Here is a 15,967-nt window from a genome sequence, read left to right as displayed (position 1 = left end):
GTCATTTTCCGTGATCTAGGGCTGTCAACGGGTCGGGTCCGGGCCGGAATTCATTATTCCGGACCCGGACCCGAATTACTATACCGGACCCGGATCCGACCCGTTACCCGACGGGTCTTTTATTCTATGTTTCGGATCCGGATCCGGCGGGTCCCGGATCCAGGTCGGGTCTACCCGAACAAATTTAGCAAAATTTATAATTTCTAATAAAAATGAGAAAAAAAATATATTTGTAAACTAATTTCTAACTAATGCAAAGAAAAAACCAAATAAGAAAAAAAATCAAATTGACTTTATTCAAATACATCACCCTAGTCAAATTATATTGATAAATATATATTTTTTAAATTATTAATTCATTTATATCCGGATCCGAGTCTAATACGGGTCGGAATACTATATTCCGTATCCGACCCGTTTTTTTGTTTGACAAAACGGATCCGGATCCGGATCCGAAAAACGGAATTAAATCCCTACCCATACCCGCAATAATTTCACGGATCCGGTCCGGATCCGGGTCTAGACCCGACCCGTTGACAGGCCTACCGTGATCCTCTTTGACTGCATATTGTTGCAGAAAGAATTAATTAGAGTTGTTATGATATCTTCCTTCTAAACATTATTTTTAATGACATTAGCTTACTAAACAAGTTTTTTTGGTTATGTTTTGAAACTTGGACCGGGTAATGATTCGACCAAATTCAAGAGTTCGGAGTTGATGGTTTGACCATGGTCGGATAGGTCTAAGAATCAGACGTTATCATGATATCATAAATACATTAATTAAAAATTAAATAAGTCATACGTAAAAATATGTATAAGTGTATTGTTAATATAGATAAAATTTTTCCTTTTATCACTATTTGTATTCTTATACGTCATAAATTTTAGCATCCTCCAATCATAACTCTAATTGAATGTTTTTAAGCTTTAAATGAAAGTTGATGTGCCTAAAACTAATTTATGATACTTATTTGAACAAATAAAGAAATTTATGAAAGCATTTACCATTGTTCAAAAAACTTTAGAGGTCAAAACAAAATAATTGAAAAGTTGTGGACCGATGTCTAATTCTTTACTTCTTTCTAAGTCTTAGGATTTACAAGGAAGAGCATGCGTCATCCCTTGTCTTCGTCATCATTTCTTCTTCTCTAGGCTGCAACATCCACTTTTCCTATTATGTTCCTCTCTTCCTTTTGTTTTTTTAAACTTCTAAAACTTTTCTCTTCTTTTCTTTCTTCACCAAAAGAAAACATCAATTTATTTTTTTTATATTCATTTTTGTTTTTAATTCTCTTCTCATTTCTTCACTTTTCTTTTATTTTAGTTTTAGATCTTGCAAAATTTTGAATGCAGGAAGAATTGTTAGTGGCTATGCCACCACCGCCAAAGCCACCACCCAATCTATCCTTTTTAATCAAGAACATCAATTCTATTTTTTATATTCATTTTTGTCTTCAATTCTCTTCTCATTTTCTCACAATTTTTCAGTTTCAGATCTTTCAAAATTTGAATCATGGAAGAATTGAAAGGCTGTGCCACAACAACCGGGATGTCCACCATCCGATCTATGCTTTTCACTCAAGATCTACTTTGAGATTTTCGGACAAAACCGTCATAAGTCAAATATTCAAAAAAAAAATCGGGACAAAATTTGGTTTTTTAAAAAACTTCAAAACAGAATCTTGATATTTTAAAGTTAGAATCTTGATACTTTAAAAAACCCAATCTTGATATTTTGACTTATCGGGACCAAATTGGGTTTTGACTTTAAAAAACTTCAAAACAGAATCTTGATATTTTGGTTTTTTAAAGCTTTGGGTCTAACTTGGGTTTTGACCAATTTTGATCAAGATTCAGCCACTCAATTTTTAAGACAAACTCGGACTGAATGCTTTGCGGATTATCGATTAGTTGGATCCGAATTTAAAAACACAGCTTTTTGTCCGTATACCTTTTGTGAGGACTCGTAAAATTATTATTTTTCGACTCCTAATTTTGCTCATTTAATTATTTATTCAAATATTTGCTTCGATTACTATTTTCTAGCCTTATTAGACTTAAATACATGGAGTTATGACTTCATTATATTTTTAAAGTGACTCGTTTCAAAAATTATTTCTTTTTGGAAGTTGGATTAATGAAAATAGTGAAAACGTGTCTGAAAACTTTAGCCATTTGGGAGTACAATAAGTTCAAAACTTGGAGACATGTACAATGGTCCTAAAATAGGTAATTCTAGGTTTAAGTACTCAAGTGATAGTTGGTGGTACGATCGTTACAAGAATTTCTCAAAGATTTCACTTTATCGCACCTAAATTGGAAATACGCGTTTTCACGCGTGCGATTAATTGAGGGACTTTTGACCATTATTTTGGGACAATTAAGAGTGAATAATATTTATATGAATACAAGTACCTTAGAGGTTTAGTGCACTAGCGAAATAAACTCGAAAGGAATCGAGCACAAAACACGCGCGTATGCGCACTATTGCGGTTGACTTTTGCGCACCTAAACTATTAGACGTTAAGCTTTCTTTGTACGCCAAAGAGTCAGACCAAACATATCATTTCTCCAAGCTTCCATGGCCGGCTAGCAGCTGCAAAGAAACAACCAAAACTCTTCAACTTTTCCCTCTACAAATCTTACTCAAATCTCTACCAAATTCTCTCAAATTTTAACACTACTTAGCCTAAGACTTGGAGTTCATATCTAGCTAAAAAGGGGGGACTTTTCACGGCTCACTTAGGAGCAAGGTGGGACCGAAATTTCTGAGTTGTTTATCAACTAGAGTAAGTCATGATCAAGCTTTCTAATTTCAGTTTTTGGAAGTTCTAGTATACCTTTTTGCTCTTAATTTTCTATGGGTTGTTGTTGTTGTTGAAAAAAATGGAAGGTGGGCTCTATGAACTCCCACCTCTATCTTGATGGCTGATATGGTGATTGATGCTATTTATAATGTTGGTTTAGTGTTTGAAATGGTGGATTAATGGAGTATAATTAGCAGAAATCTCAAGGAACTCATGGAATAGAAATTTCCGATTTTGCCCCTGCCCTGTTCGGTTATTTTAAGGCCAATTTTTGATGATCTAATGGCTTGAATATGATGTTTATATGTTGTATTAGTTGTGTAAAAATTTTCATTGGAAAATATTGAAGTTTGGTTGGGCAAATGAATTTTTTTTGTGAAACTAGTCAAGCTGGAAAACTGTTTCCGTGTAGCTCTGTCCAGCGACAGTGTTTTGGCCGTAACTTTGTCCTCCGACGTCGAAATCGAGTACTGTCAGTGGAATTTGAAACTAGACATCCACACCTTTCCAACGGTATAAAATTCACATTTTGGTTCCAAGTGTGTGAGCCAAACCAATCATTTTAAGAAGGCTACCCTGTGTTCTCTGTTCTGCTGAAATGATTTGATGATGCTGCAACTTTAGGCTTAATTTCAAGCCAGTGGCATGCTGAAACTTAAAACGATTTCTTCTGTGAAATTATAACCCTATGAATGTATTTTCCAAAACTATAAACCATGCTCAATTCCGAGTTAAATTGAGTGAGTTATGAACAAAATACGGTGACTGCCCTGTTCTTGAAAACCCTTGGATTTGGACAGATTTGATGTAAGACTTGTTGTGGTCTTACTAAATGAATTTCTTGGTGCTAAACACCTACCAAATGTACCATGTATGTTCTTTAGACTTTTCTTGCACAAATGAACCATGTTGGGAGGTTTTCTTTAGCTGAATGTTTGGAAACGGAGAGAAATGGAGCTAAAGGCAGTTTTGCCTTAGTAAATTCAAAACTTTGGTTGATTGGTTAACCACCTTTCCGAAGGTATTTTTCTACGAAATTTGATAGAGAGATACCCTACATATAGGAGTACTATAATGCAAAATTTGGTACCAATCCAAATCCGTTTCGACACTTAACTAAAGGTCCAAAGTCGGAAACCCAAATCTGGAAATTTGTTCAACAGTCTTGATTTTTTCCCAACTTTGAGCTACCATATCTGGGTGCTCGAAACTCCGAGTCTCGATCCGCTTGTTCTGTCCTAAACCTTACTTTCACCTCTAATTGAGTTATAAATTTCAAGGGCTGGTTTGCAACAAGTGAATTCTGCCGAATTTCCAAATTTAGCGAAAAACCAACCCCGGCTCAATCCTGGGTGTTCTGAAACAGTAACTTTAAGCTCATTTTTGAATACCTTCCGCTTAGAATCATGAAACAGTGTCTTCTAAAAACTTTTAGTACTTTCCAAGAGGTTTCCAACGGTATAAGGTTTTCCAATTTTAGACTTATATCGAGTGAGATACGATTTTTCAAAGATCCATATCAAAACTGAAATTTTCCAACTTTCAAGGAAATAGAGTTTTCCAAGAACTCTTTATTCTTTCGACATTATGCAAACGTTTTAACCTCGATTTCCAAGATAAAAATCCAAATTCTTTTGTACTTTAAGAAACTCTAATTGAACCTCGATTTACGAGTAATTGATGTTCGATTTCATGAAATTTCCTTAGATTGTACTGGTGTACAATCTTCCTTGATAGTTGGGATATATGAATGACAATATATTATTAATTGCTCAGGCGCACACGAGGACCTTCAAGAGGATCCTACCGTGCACACTTGAAGTTCCAGAAAATATTTCTTCTTGATTTGCTCGATTAGTGTCAAGTGTATAACTACTTGAACTCTATGAACTTGATTCATGTTTGGCTTACCTGATTACATGCTTAGCCTGCTTAGTTTTGAAAAATAGAGTCGAGTGTGTACTTTATCGCACTCGTTCTCATTTGAAACAAATGACTCATGCTTAACATGTTTTGCCTGGTTTACATGACCTGAAATACATGCTTAAACTTGTCGAATGCTTTATTACATGACATGGTATGCTATGGCTGCATACGTCGTTGGAGTGAATCTCCTCGACACTAACATGATACATGGGGGACGCCCAAACTCATAGGCCGATCTTGGAACTCGAGCCGACGTGGGCTTGGTCGGGAACCTTGGTGAGCCATGAGAATCACATGATAAGCTTGATTTATTTGAGAGATCTTGCTTGGCATACTCGTAGAGTATAGCCTTATAAATGTCGTGCGGGCCCGAAGTGGTGTAGGGTGGACGGATGAGAAGTAAGTGGTGATCTACGGTTTGGTAATATCAACCCGGTTGACGGAGAGTCATCGCGGGGAGATATACGAATGAACTAGCAAAGCAAGTGGAACTTAGCTCCTGAGAGCTACTATATCCTTGAAGTGTTTCTGCTTACTTTCACTGGCTTTATTAATTACTTGTAATTATCTCTTGGACTGTTATTTGAACTACGTGCTTGCATGTGTGATCTTGGCCTCACGAGGTTTTGCTCACCCTATAGATTTGTTTTCCTTAACAGGATTGAATCTCGGGGAAGTGTAGAGAAACCCTCCTGATGTACTTTTGTTTTAGGGTTTCTATTATATTTTGGCAATGCCCTTGGTTTTGGATTGTACTTTTGGAATTGAAATGTAACTTTTGGGGCGTAATGTATATTTGGGATTCATGATGTATTTTGAATACCCGACGTGCGGATTGTATAATGGATGACTATTGATAAGCTTGAACGCTTCCGCATTTACTGTACTTAAGTTACTTACTTTTGTTGTGTAGTTCGATAATAAGCTTGAATGATTTGGCTTGAGTCCTGGCGAGAGCTAGGCAGGCGTCCCGTGGATACCCTTTGGTTCGCCTTAGGGAGAAGTGGGGCGTCACACCTTTTGTGTGAAGACTCGTAAAATTTATTATTTTTCGACTCCTATTTTTGTTCATTTAATTATTTATCTGAATATTTGCCCCGATTATTATTTTCTAACCTTATTAGACTTAAAAACATGGAATTATGACTTCATTATATTTTTAAAGTGACTTGGTTCAAAAATTAATTTTTGGGAAGCTCGATTAATGAAAATAGTGAAAACGTGTTTGAAAATTTTAGCCATTTGGGAGTACAATAAACTCGAAAAATTGGAGACATGTACGATGGTCCTAAAATAGGTAATTTTAGGTTTAGGTACTCAAGTGATAATTAGTGGTACGATCGTTATAAGAATTTCTCGAAGGTTTCACTCTATCGCGCCGAAATTGGAAATACGCGTTTTCACACGCGCGATTAATTGAGGGATTTTAGACCATTATTTTCAGACAATTAAGGGTGAATAATATTTATATGAATATAAGTGTATTGGAGGTTTAGTGCACTAGTGAAATAAACGCGATAGGAATCGAGCCAAAACGCGCGCGTACGCGCACTATTAGAGAGTTGACATTTGCACAAATATGGGCCACACAAATGAATCTTCCTTAGGAAGCTAAATTTGATCAAAATACTCTCTCTCCTCACCTCTCTTTGGCCGGCCAACTCAAGGGAAAAGAACACCATTGTTCTTCAAAATTTTCTTCACAAAACTTCACCAATCATCATCCAACTCACACCAAATTTCACTCACACTTAGCTCTACACTTGGAGACCTTATTAAGCTGCAAAAAGGAGCTAACATTCACGATTTTGCTGGAGCAAAAAGGACCGAAAATCACTGCCTTGGACATCAACTAGTGTAAGTGATGATCTAAACCTAGAAACTTGGTTTATAGAAGTTGATTTACACTTATGAGCTTAATTATTGATGTGTGTGGCTTGTTGTTGTTGGAAAATTTTGAATGTGGGCTCTATGAACTCCCACTCTTGGGTTGATGGCTGATGTGATGATTGATGATGGATTTAATGTTAGTTTAGTGCTCAAATTGGTAGATTAATGGTGCATAGCAAGTATAAACCTCAAGGAATGCATGGCTGAAAAATTTTCAATTCTGCCCCTGCTTTGATCGTGCATCTTTTTGTGAATTCTGAGGTTTTGATGGCTTGTATATGATGTTTATATGTTGTATATATGGTGTATAAAGTTTCATCGAAAAATATTGAGGTTTGGTTGGTCAAATGGATTAATCTTGCAAAGCTAGTAAACCTGGAAAATTTTTCCCGTAATGCTCAGACAGCCTTCTTGTTTCGTCCATAACTCTGTGCTCCGACGTCGAAATCAAGTGCCATCGGTGGCATTTGAAACTAGACATTCCCAGATTTTCAACAGTATAAAATTCAACCCCTAGTTCTACCCGAGTATTCCATACCAACCGTTTAAAGATGACTGTCCTGTTTTCTCTGTTTTCCTGGAATGAAGTCAGAAGCTGCAACTTGAGGCTCGAATTTGAGCTAGTTGTGTGTTGAATTTCAAAATGATTTCTTCTGTGAAATTATATTTTTATGAATTTATTTTCCAACGCCACCAACCATACTTAATTCTGAGTTGAATTGAGTGATTTGTGATTAAAATACGAAACCTGTCCTGTTCTTGAAAACCCTAAATTTTGGGCAAAATTGATGCTAGACTTGGTGTGGACTTGCCAATTGAATTTGTTGGAGTTAAAACACTTACCAAATGTACCATGAATGTTCCTTAGGCTTTTCCTACGCAAATGGATTATGTTTGAAGGATTTTCCTTGGTCCAATGTTTGGAATGGAAACAAAAAAAAACTCAAGGCAGTTCTGCCTTAGGATTTTTCGAAACTTTGGATGTTTGGTTGACTACCTTTCTGAAGGTATTTTTCCATGAAATTTGGTAGAGGAACAACTCTTATATGCTGGTAAAATACTGCTAATTTTGGTGTTATTCCGAGACCGTTTCATGGCTCAAATAAATTTCCAAAGTTCAAGACTTGATTTTGGAAAACCCTTGTTTAACAAGGAAATTTGGGTAACTTTGAGCTACCATATCTTGGTACTCAAAACTCCGTTTCTCATTCCGCTTATTTTGTTGTAAACTTGAATTACAACACTAATAGAGTTACAAATTTCAAAGACTAGTTCCAATCAAGTGAATTTTGCCGAATTTTCAAAATTGGCCAAAAACCAACTAAAATCTTCCTTATGAACCAAGACAGCGACTTTAAGCTCATTTTTGAATGTTTTCCATTTGGAATCTTAGATAAGTGTATTCTAGGAACTTTTAGTACATTGAAACACGTTTCCAACGGTACTAAATTTACCAATTTTCGACAATCTAAGGGTGTGTTATGATTTTTCAAAGATTGTACCAAAAATCGAAAATTTTGAACATTTGAAATGAAATCCGCGCGGGAAGCATTTTGCTGGAATCCGGCCTTAAATCCGGCCACTTTCTGGCCGGATAGTCGGCCAGATTGCTGTTGGGATTTGAAAAAAATTGAGGATGGCTACTGCCTCCAATCCGGCCAGATTCCGGTCGGATTGTGACGTGGCCAGTCCACTTTCAACTTCGGTCGTTCGTATCGAGATTTATTCGCACGTACTCGTTTTCATCCAATGATTTTAAGAATAATAAATCCATTTTTACTCGAGTCTTATAACTCATTTGAGTTTCGATTTTTAAAAGGAACCCGATCTCGATTTTCAAAAGGAATTTAGACGTGATTTTCGAGATACTTTCTAGACCGTGTTAATGTGCAACTTTCCTCAATGTTTAGGGATTGTTAGTAATAGTCTATTGTTAATTGCTCAGGCGCCCAAGAGGAACTTCAAGAGGATCCCACGGTGGACGCTTGAACTTCGAGTGCCCTTTTCTTCTCGTTTTACTTGGTGAGTGTCAAGTGTGTGCTACTTCAACTACTGTGAGCCAGCTACATGTTTACTTGTTTTGATACTTGAGATTTTAAAAATTCGAAACGGGGGTGTACTTTATCGCACCCGTTCTCGCTTGAAATTAATGACTCGCACTTGAATTACTTGAATGTTTCAATTGCTTGCACATGTTATTTGCTTGCTTGCCTTGAAATAATATGCTATGGTTGCATACGTCGTTGGAATGAATCACCTCGACACTCGAACACGCTTGGGGGACGCCCACATCTCGTTGGCGAACCTTGGACTAGAGTCGGCATGGGTTTGGTCGGGTTCCTTGGTAAGCCATGGGGACACATGAAAACTTGATCTATTGAGAGATCTCGCTTGGCATACTCGAGTAGAATCGCCTTAAACAAATGACAGGCGAGCCCGATGCAGGGGTATGTAAGGTGAAGGGGGACATGTTAATGGAGTTCTACGGACTAAACTTACCCGATTGACGGAGTGTCAATTCGTGGAGGTTATTGCTCGTGCAAGTGGAATATAGCTCCTGAGAACTCCAATATCCTTGAATTATTTCTGTTTACTTTCCAGTAAATTGTTAATTATTGAAATGCTATGGCTCGTCTTGTAAATTTGGGATTGTTATTTGAACTACGTGTTTGCATGTGTGTTCTTGGCCTCACGAGCGTTTTGCTCACCCTGTAGATTTATTTTCCTTAACAGGATTTGGCTTGAATGGGACTTGGAGGAATTTCCTTTTGAATATTTGTAGACTTTTGTAATAGGGTTCCAATTCTATTGACTAGGCATTTTGGCTATTGTATATTTTGGGATGTATTTGGAAACCCGTGATATGGATTTGGTAATTGTTTAATATGGTTAAACTTGAACGCTTCCGCACTAATTACATTTATATTATCTGGATGTGAGGTCTAGTACCGTTATAAGATTGAGTCCTGGCGAGAGTTGGGCAGGCGTTCCGCGGATACCCTTTGGTTCGCCTTAGGGAGAAGTGGGGGCGTCACATTTTGTTTCATTGAGAGAGAGAGAGAGAGAGAGTGACTGAATTTGGGTAATCATGGTTTGGCCACATTGGCCATTAACCTTAAGGGTGACAATTTCCGATACGACTTGAAAATACGACACGAACCTAACACGAAATTAATGGGTTTGGGTTGAGATTTCAGGGGTTCAGGTCAGAATTGTGTTGAACCCCATGAATGCGAAAAGAAAACATGTCGATTTCGGGTCAACCCGTGGGTGACCCGATATGACCTGTTTACGAATTAAAAATAATTTAATAAATATAAAAATTATTTTATCTAACTAAACTAAGTTATTTCTTTTTTTCAAAGGGATTAATTACTTAATCCTAATTGAATTTATTTAACTTGTGTGAAGTTAAAATTATTATATTTGGATAAATAATATATTATATTATTTTTTACTTTTATACTGATTTAATTTAATTTATATTTGGTTTGGGATAAAATACTTTTACGGTGTTTAATTTATTTTAAATTTGGTTTGGGATTATTTATTTAAATTTTTATTATTTGATTATGTAATTAGTTTTGTGAGAAATTGATTTTATTAGAAATTATAGTAGTAAATCAATAAATTAAAATTAAGTTTCGGATCATTTCGGGTCAACCCGCCAACTTGAAATTTTCGAGTTCGTGTCAGGTATCTTGACCTGTTTCGGGTTGACAAGTCAGCAGGTTTTCTGTTATACATGGGTTTCAACCCGACCCGCTAAACCGAATTCGACCCAATTGCCACCCCTTGTTTGGATTGTGAATTATTAGAGATATTTTTACTGTAGCACTTTTTGTGATGTGATGTGTGTGAGATAAAAAGGTAATTGAAAAGATAAAAAGGTGTGTTGAAAATTATAATGATGATGTAAGCAAATATATTTTGACAAATAAATCGCAATCCAAACAAATTATTTAGGAAATTAGGCCAAAGGACTCCTTCCGTTTGTCACTTAGTGAATTTACGCATAAAGATTTCTTGGAAGTTGTCCATTACTTTAAAATGGTTGGTTCTACATTTTGCAACTCTTTATATATTTATAAAAGTTGACTTTTGACAAAAAAAAAAAGGTTAAAAAATAAAAGAGTCCACCTCTCGTTTTCTTGTATAGTGTCATGAGTTGGCCTCTTTTGGAGCTAGATCACTGATTTTTTTTTTTTATTGGAGTTCAATTAAACCTTTAACTTGAACTCTACCCTAATATTAGGAAATATATTTTATCACTATTCAAACTAACTAATTATCATGTTGAAACGTTGATCTTTAACCAATGAAATAGTGCAAATTGGATAAACAAAGAACCCACAATCTTATCCAGACCGTATTCAACGTAAAATTAACAACTTTGGAGTAATTTCATTCATCAAACACCGGTTACTAAAATTTCTCCAGCATTAGTTGTTGAAATTTGAGTTTTAGATTTATCGAAACTAGTCTTTTCTTTGTTTGACACGTCGGCTTCACACTGTCAATTATTGGATGTCCTCTTCAAACATTGACCACTCTATAAAGACGACTTTTTTCTTTTTTTTTGGGGTTTTACCGACAACTATTTTACAATATTGTGCCATATTCTACTTATGCTCCCTCCCACTATTGACACGTCCACTTCTCTAAATTCTTAAAATCCTCGCTATATCCTCTCATGGCGAAGAAGGCAGTGCTGATCGGCTGCAACTATCCGGGCACAAAGGCAGAGCTCAAAGGATGCATCAACGACGTCCAACGGATGTACGCTTGTTTAATCGACCGTTACGGCTTCTCTGAGGATGACATCACCACCTTGATCGACACTGATTCTTCCTACAGTCAGCCCACTGGCCGGAACATCCGCCGTGCTCTCTCGGATCTGATCAGATCAGCTAGCCCTGGCGACATCCTCTTTGTCCACTACAGCGGCCATGGAACTCGCCTCCCGGCTGAGACCGGCGAGGACGATGATACCGGCTATGATGAGTGTATTGTCCCTTGTGATATGAACCTAATTACTGGTAATCTTCAACTTTTTTATGTTTCCATCGATTTTTGCTCTTGCCCGAATCTGTGATTAGAATTTTATTCTTGTCGATTCGTTAATGGATGGATGTCGATGACTAGTTCTTTGTTTCCATGCTAAAAACCGCAATTTCGATTGGTAAATAACTAACTTTGAATGATATGAATGCATCAGATAGGGATTTTTGGATGGAAAGTTTGAATGGAAATGATTTGGATAGATTGAGATTAGATTTTTGGTGTTGTTTACCACAGATGATGACATGAGAGACTTGGTTGATCGGGTACCTGAAGGATGTCGGATCACAATTGTTTCGGATTCGTGCCATAGTGGTGGCCTAATTGACGAGGCCAAAGAGCAAATTGGAGAGAGCACCAAAAGATCTTCTTCTCACGCCCAGAGGAATGAAGATGAGGGGGGCTTTGGGTTTAGGGATTTTTTGCATGAAAAAGTCCGAGATGCGTTGGAGTCCCGTGGTATTCATGGATTTAGAGGCCACCACCGGAGAGAAGAAGAAGCAGAAGAGGAAGAAGGAGTAGGAGAGGAATCTGGATTTACGAGCAGATCTTTGCCGCTCTCGACCCTTATTGATATACTCAAGCAGAAGACTGGCAAGGAGGATATTGATGTGGGAAAGCTAAGGCCCACGCTGTTTGACATTTTTGGAGAGGATGCTAGTCCTAAGGTGAAGAAGTTTATGAAGGTTATCATGAACAGACTCCAGGAGCATGGTGCTGGAGGCGAGTCTGGTGGTGGATTTATGGGGATGGTTGGAAGTTTGGCTCATCAGTTCCTCCAGCAGAAGCTGGAGGAAAATGATGAGGATTATGTGAAACCTGCATTGGAAACACACGTCGGGAGCAAGCAGGAGGCTTATGCTGGTGCAACCAAAAGGGAACTTCCTGATAGTGGCATTCTGATCAGTGGATGTCAAACCTTTCAAACATCTGCGGATGCTACCCCTCAGGGTCACAATAGTGATTCTTACGGGGCTCTCAGCAATGCCATTCAAACCATAATTGCTAAGTCAGATGGTGTCATTACAAATCAGGAACTTGTGTTGAAGACCAGGGAGTTGCTGAAAAGACAGGGCTTCACTCAGCAGCCAGGCCTCTATTGCAGCGACCATCATGTTGATGCTCCTTTTGTGTGCTAGCTGTGGCCTAATTTTTCTAAGATCAAAAAATTGCTGCAATATAATAAAATGTAAACTGAACAAGAGTGTTGAGTTTGTTTGGCATGTGGTTGTGTTTGGTTTAGTTGCTTTGGAGGATAAATACTTAATGTTGCATTCAGCTGATGTGTTGTAACCGCAAATTTAAATTAGTTGTATTTATTCCAAAACCCAGGACTTGTGGCTTGTAAATTATACTGCAGTTTTTTTCAAGCACTTAATTGCAATATGGGTTATGATGATAATATAGTGCTTATAATTGCATTCCCAGAAATGGGAATGTCTTCTGAATTTTGTTAATAAATGTTTAGTTTACAAATGGTAGCCATTCAAATGTTTTGAGTGGTTGGATATGAAATTTCTCTTGCCGTCAAGATTATGTTTTCAATTTGACAGGATAGAATCAAGATGACAGAGAGGATAATTCCTTTGCAGCCATGACAAGAGTAGGAATATAAAGTTGAGCTATCATGCCTGGTATTTTTCCCCAGAAGGAAAGCAAAGTCATTTTGTAAGCTGTTATTCTGTATGTTTTCTCATTTTAAGGTCCAATATATCAAATATATAGTTAAACTTTTGTCTAATTAGTACGTTTTTCATCCTTAACCTCTTTTTGATTCTGTTATGCAATCTGCATAAACTGATACCTTGATGTGGCTTAAGGTGAATACAAGTTAGTTTATTTGATGCTATTACCTTTCTCTGTTTACCTCCATTGAAACTTGTAATTATTTTACAATAGTGCAATTGATTTATTACACAATCCCTTCTGCTTCTGTCTTCGTAGTGAAAATTGCTGGTATCTAACAGTATTTCCTGTGCAAAAACAACTGCAGGCATGCCCAAAAGGGTGTACATCTGGATTCAGTTGTCGAATAGGTAACAAAATTGACGCTTGGAAATTTACTTTAACTCCGTGTATTTCCCCTTCTGTTGCAGATTCCGTAGAGCCAATTGAATACTTTCGCACTTTAGTAGTCTTATGAATTGTCATGTTTGGAACATATCTAGCATTTTGTGCCAAATTTCCTTCTGGCTCGTGTCTGGGCTTATGGTTAGAATAATTTACTATTAGTTTATAGTAACAGTAATGCAATTTGTGCTCATACCTATACTATAGTGTTAGGCTAACTAAGTTAGGTGTTAATTGTGCTCGCTTGTGTAGTAACTACGTTAAAACTTGGCTACCAAATTTTACTTGGACAAAAACGTACCAGTGGTTTCGAAGTACATTTGCCAATAAGAGTACTATCATGATCTCTATTGGGCTTACTCCTTACTAAAGGAGATCAATAGAAATGAATCCCTCTTAGTTTTAGATCTTCTTCTCATCCTCTTGATTCTACAGTAAGTAAAGTCTATTTTCTGTGCGTGTTTTCAGCAAACCTACAGTCAAATAAACACCGTAATGCATTTCTTTCGATTTTATAGTCTATTGGCAAATAAGATATCCGCATTCTGCTAGGCTTACTGCTGAAACATTAAATTGCTAAAATAGAGTTGTAAAATGCTGAAGCCCATGTAACGTGGTTCTTAATTTGAATTCAAGCTGTACGTTTGTGTTGAAACCTAAAGCATTGGACATTTTAGTGTGAATGTTTGTGTTGAAACCTAGAGCATTGGACATTTTAGTGTGAATTATTGTATACGCTGACGAGCATTGGACATTTTTGTATGAATTATTCTCGTATATACTAGTGAGTCTTAATGTGGCATACATCTAGACCCATTAGTGTATATTCCGTCAATGTATAAACTATTTATTTTGCAGGTATTATGAGTTTACATCCAATTTCATGCTTGAGATTGGGAAGTGTACTTCTTTACATGGCCTCTGTTTCGCATTGACCTTATCTTTTTTTTTTTTTTTTGTTCAATCGGCAATATCTACATCTACTTTATTTGTATTCTTACTCTAACCTATTTTGGAAGAGATGGCTCAACTTAGCCATGGAGAACTGACAGAGATGGACCAGACGCACTAAGCATCCGTATGAATTTGAAGAAGTCACATGTTAGTGGCAAAGTTATGGGAATCGAGATTTGAACCCTGACCTCCCACCCACACAGAGATTTGAGTCTTTTGTAGTGGACACCAACCCAAAGGCCATTTGATTACAATGACCTTATCTAGGTGGGAACTATTGCAGAGTGGGCGCAGCTTTTGAACAAACAAGGTAAACTGTTATCTAAACTCTTTGAAAGTTCAGTCAGATTTGGCTACTTTTGGGTGATTACCACTTTGTGGTTTTTCATTTTGGTTATTCCCATAATACCAGCCTCTGCTATTATGAAGTTTAATGTACTTTAGTAATTATCATTGTTGTTAAGAATAGAAAATTCATCATTGGTATATTCCTTCTTTTTTAAATTTCTGTTATTTAAATTGAAACATTCTTCCATCCAGTGGCTATTATTTTTTTCCTATCCATGTGTTCTAATTTTGTGCTATTATCCATGCTAAAGGATTTACTTTGAAAAGTAATGAAAAGAATAGGTCATTCATTTACAAAAATAGCTCATCATCAATAAAATCATTAGGCTAGTGATCGATTTTATGGTTACTAAAACTTAATTCTTTTCTTATCCTAAAGAAAGTATATGGATTGAAAACTAACATGTCAAGGAAATAGTTTGTTCTCAACAAAGCCTGCTTAGAGTTATGTCAAGGAAATAGTGACAGATGTCTACGCGCTCAAAGACTACCGTGGCTAATTTTCACTAACACAGCTAGGTTAAAAGCTTTTTACTCATAGTTGTGATCTAAATTCATGAAGAGCATTTATATTTGCTCGTTACATTAATTTACTTGTCCTTTCTTTTGTTTTCGAGAATTGGTTGTTCTTTCTTTGAAAACGATATTGACGCTATCCACGAGGGGTTATCAATACGAACACGTTAGCAACGCGGAACACTTATGTTAGTATATAATTTATGAAATGCACAAGTCTTAAAATTTTTATTCCTTTAACAGCATGGATTTTTTTTTCCAATTTTCAATTGCTATTCATAAAAAGATTTAGAAATTCAGATTGAAGAGATCACCGATTCATTTTGTTGATAATTAGATTTTGGGGTTAATTCCACTTTGTCCCCTCAAACTTTGGGCGATTACCCACTTCA

The 15,967-nt window shown here is 36.7% G+C and overlaps 1 protein-coding gene across 1 annotated transcript; it reads left to right on the top strand.

Annotated features, from left to right (window-relative positions):
• Window positions 1–11,240: 11,240 nt before the first annotated feature.
• LOC113777424 (metacaspase-4-like) lies at window positions 11,241–13,089 on the top strand. The gene is made up of 2 exons (XM_027322502.1): window positions 11,241–11,665; window positions 11,925–13,089. The coding sequence occupies exons 1-2, from the start codon at window positions 11,320–11,322 to the stop codon at window positions 12,824–12,826; spliced, it is 1,248 nt and encodes a 415-aa protein (XP_027178303.1). The 5' UTR covers window positions 11,241–11,319; the 3' UTR covers window positions 12,827–13,089.
• The last annotated feature ends 2,878 nt before the right edge of the window (window positions 13,090–15,967 follow it).

Source organism: Coffea eugenioides, chromosome 7, assembly GCF_003713205.1.
Source record: "Coffea eugenioides isolate CCC68of chromosome 7, Ceug_1.0, whole genome shotgun sequence".
Taxonomy (NCBI): domain Eukaryota; kingdom Viridiplantae; phylum Streptophyta; class Magnoliopsida; order Gentianales; family Rubiaceae; genus Coffea; species Coffea eugenioides.
The sequence above is the reverse complement of the archived record's forward strand: the minus strand, read 5'-3'. Positions and strand labels throughout refer to the sequence as shown.

Coding starts and splice junctions, on each gene's coding strand:
- LOC113777424 (XM_027322502.1), top strand. CDS start 11,320: ATGGCGAAGAAGGCAGTGCTGATCGGCTGCAACTATCCGGGCACAAAG. Junction 11,666..11,924: donor TGATATGAACCTAATTACTG/GTAATCTTCAAC, acceptor TGTTTACCACAG/ATGATGACATGAGAGACTTG.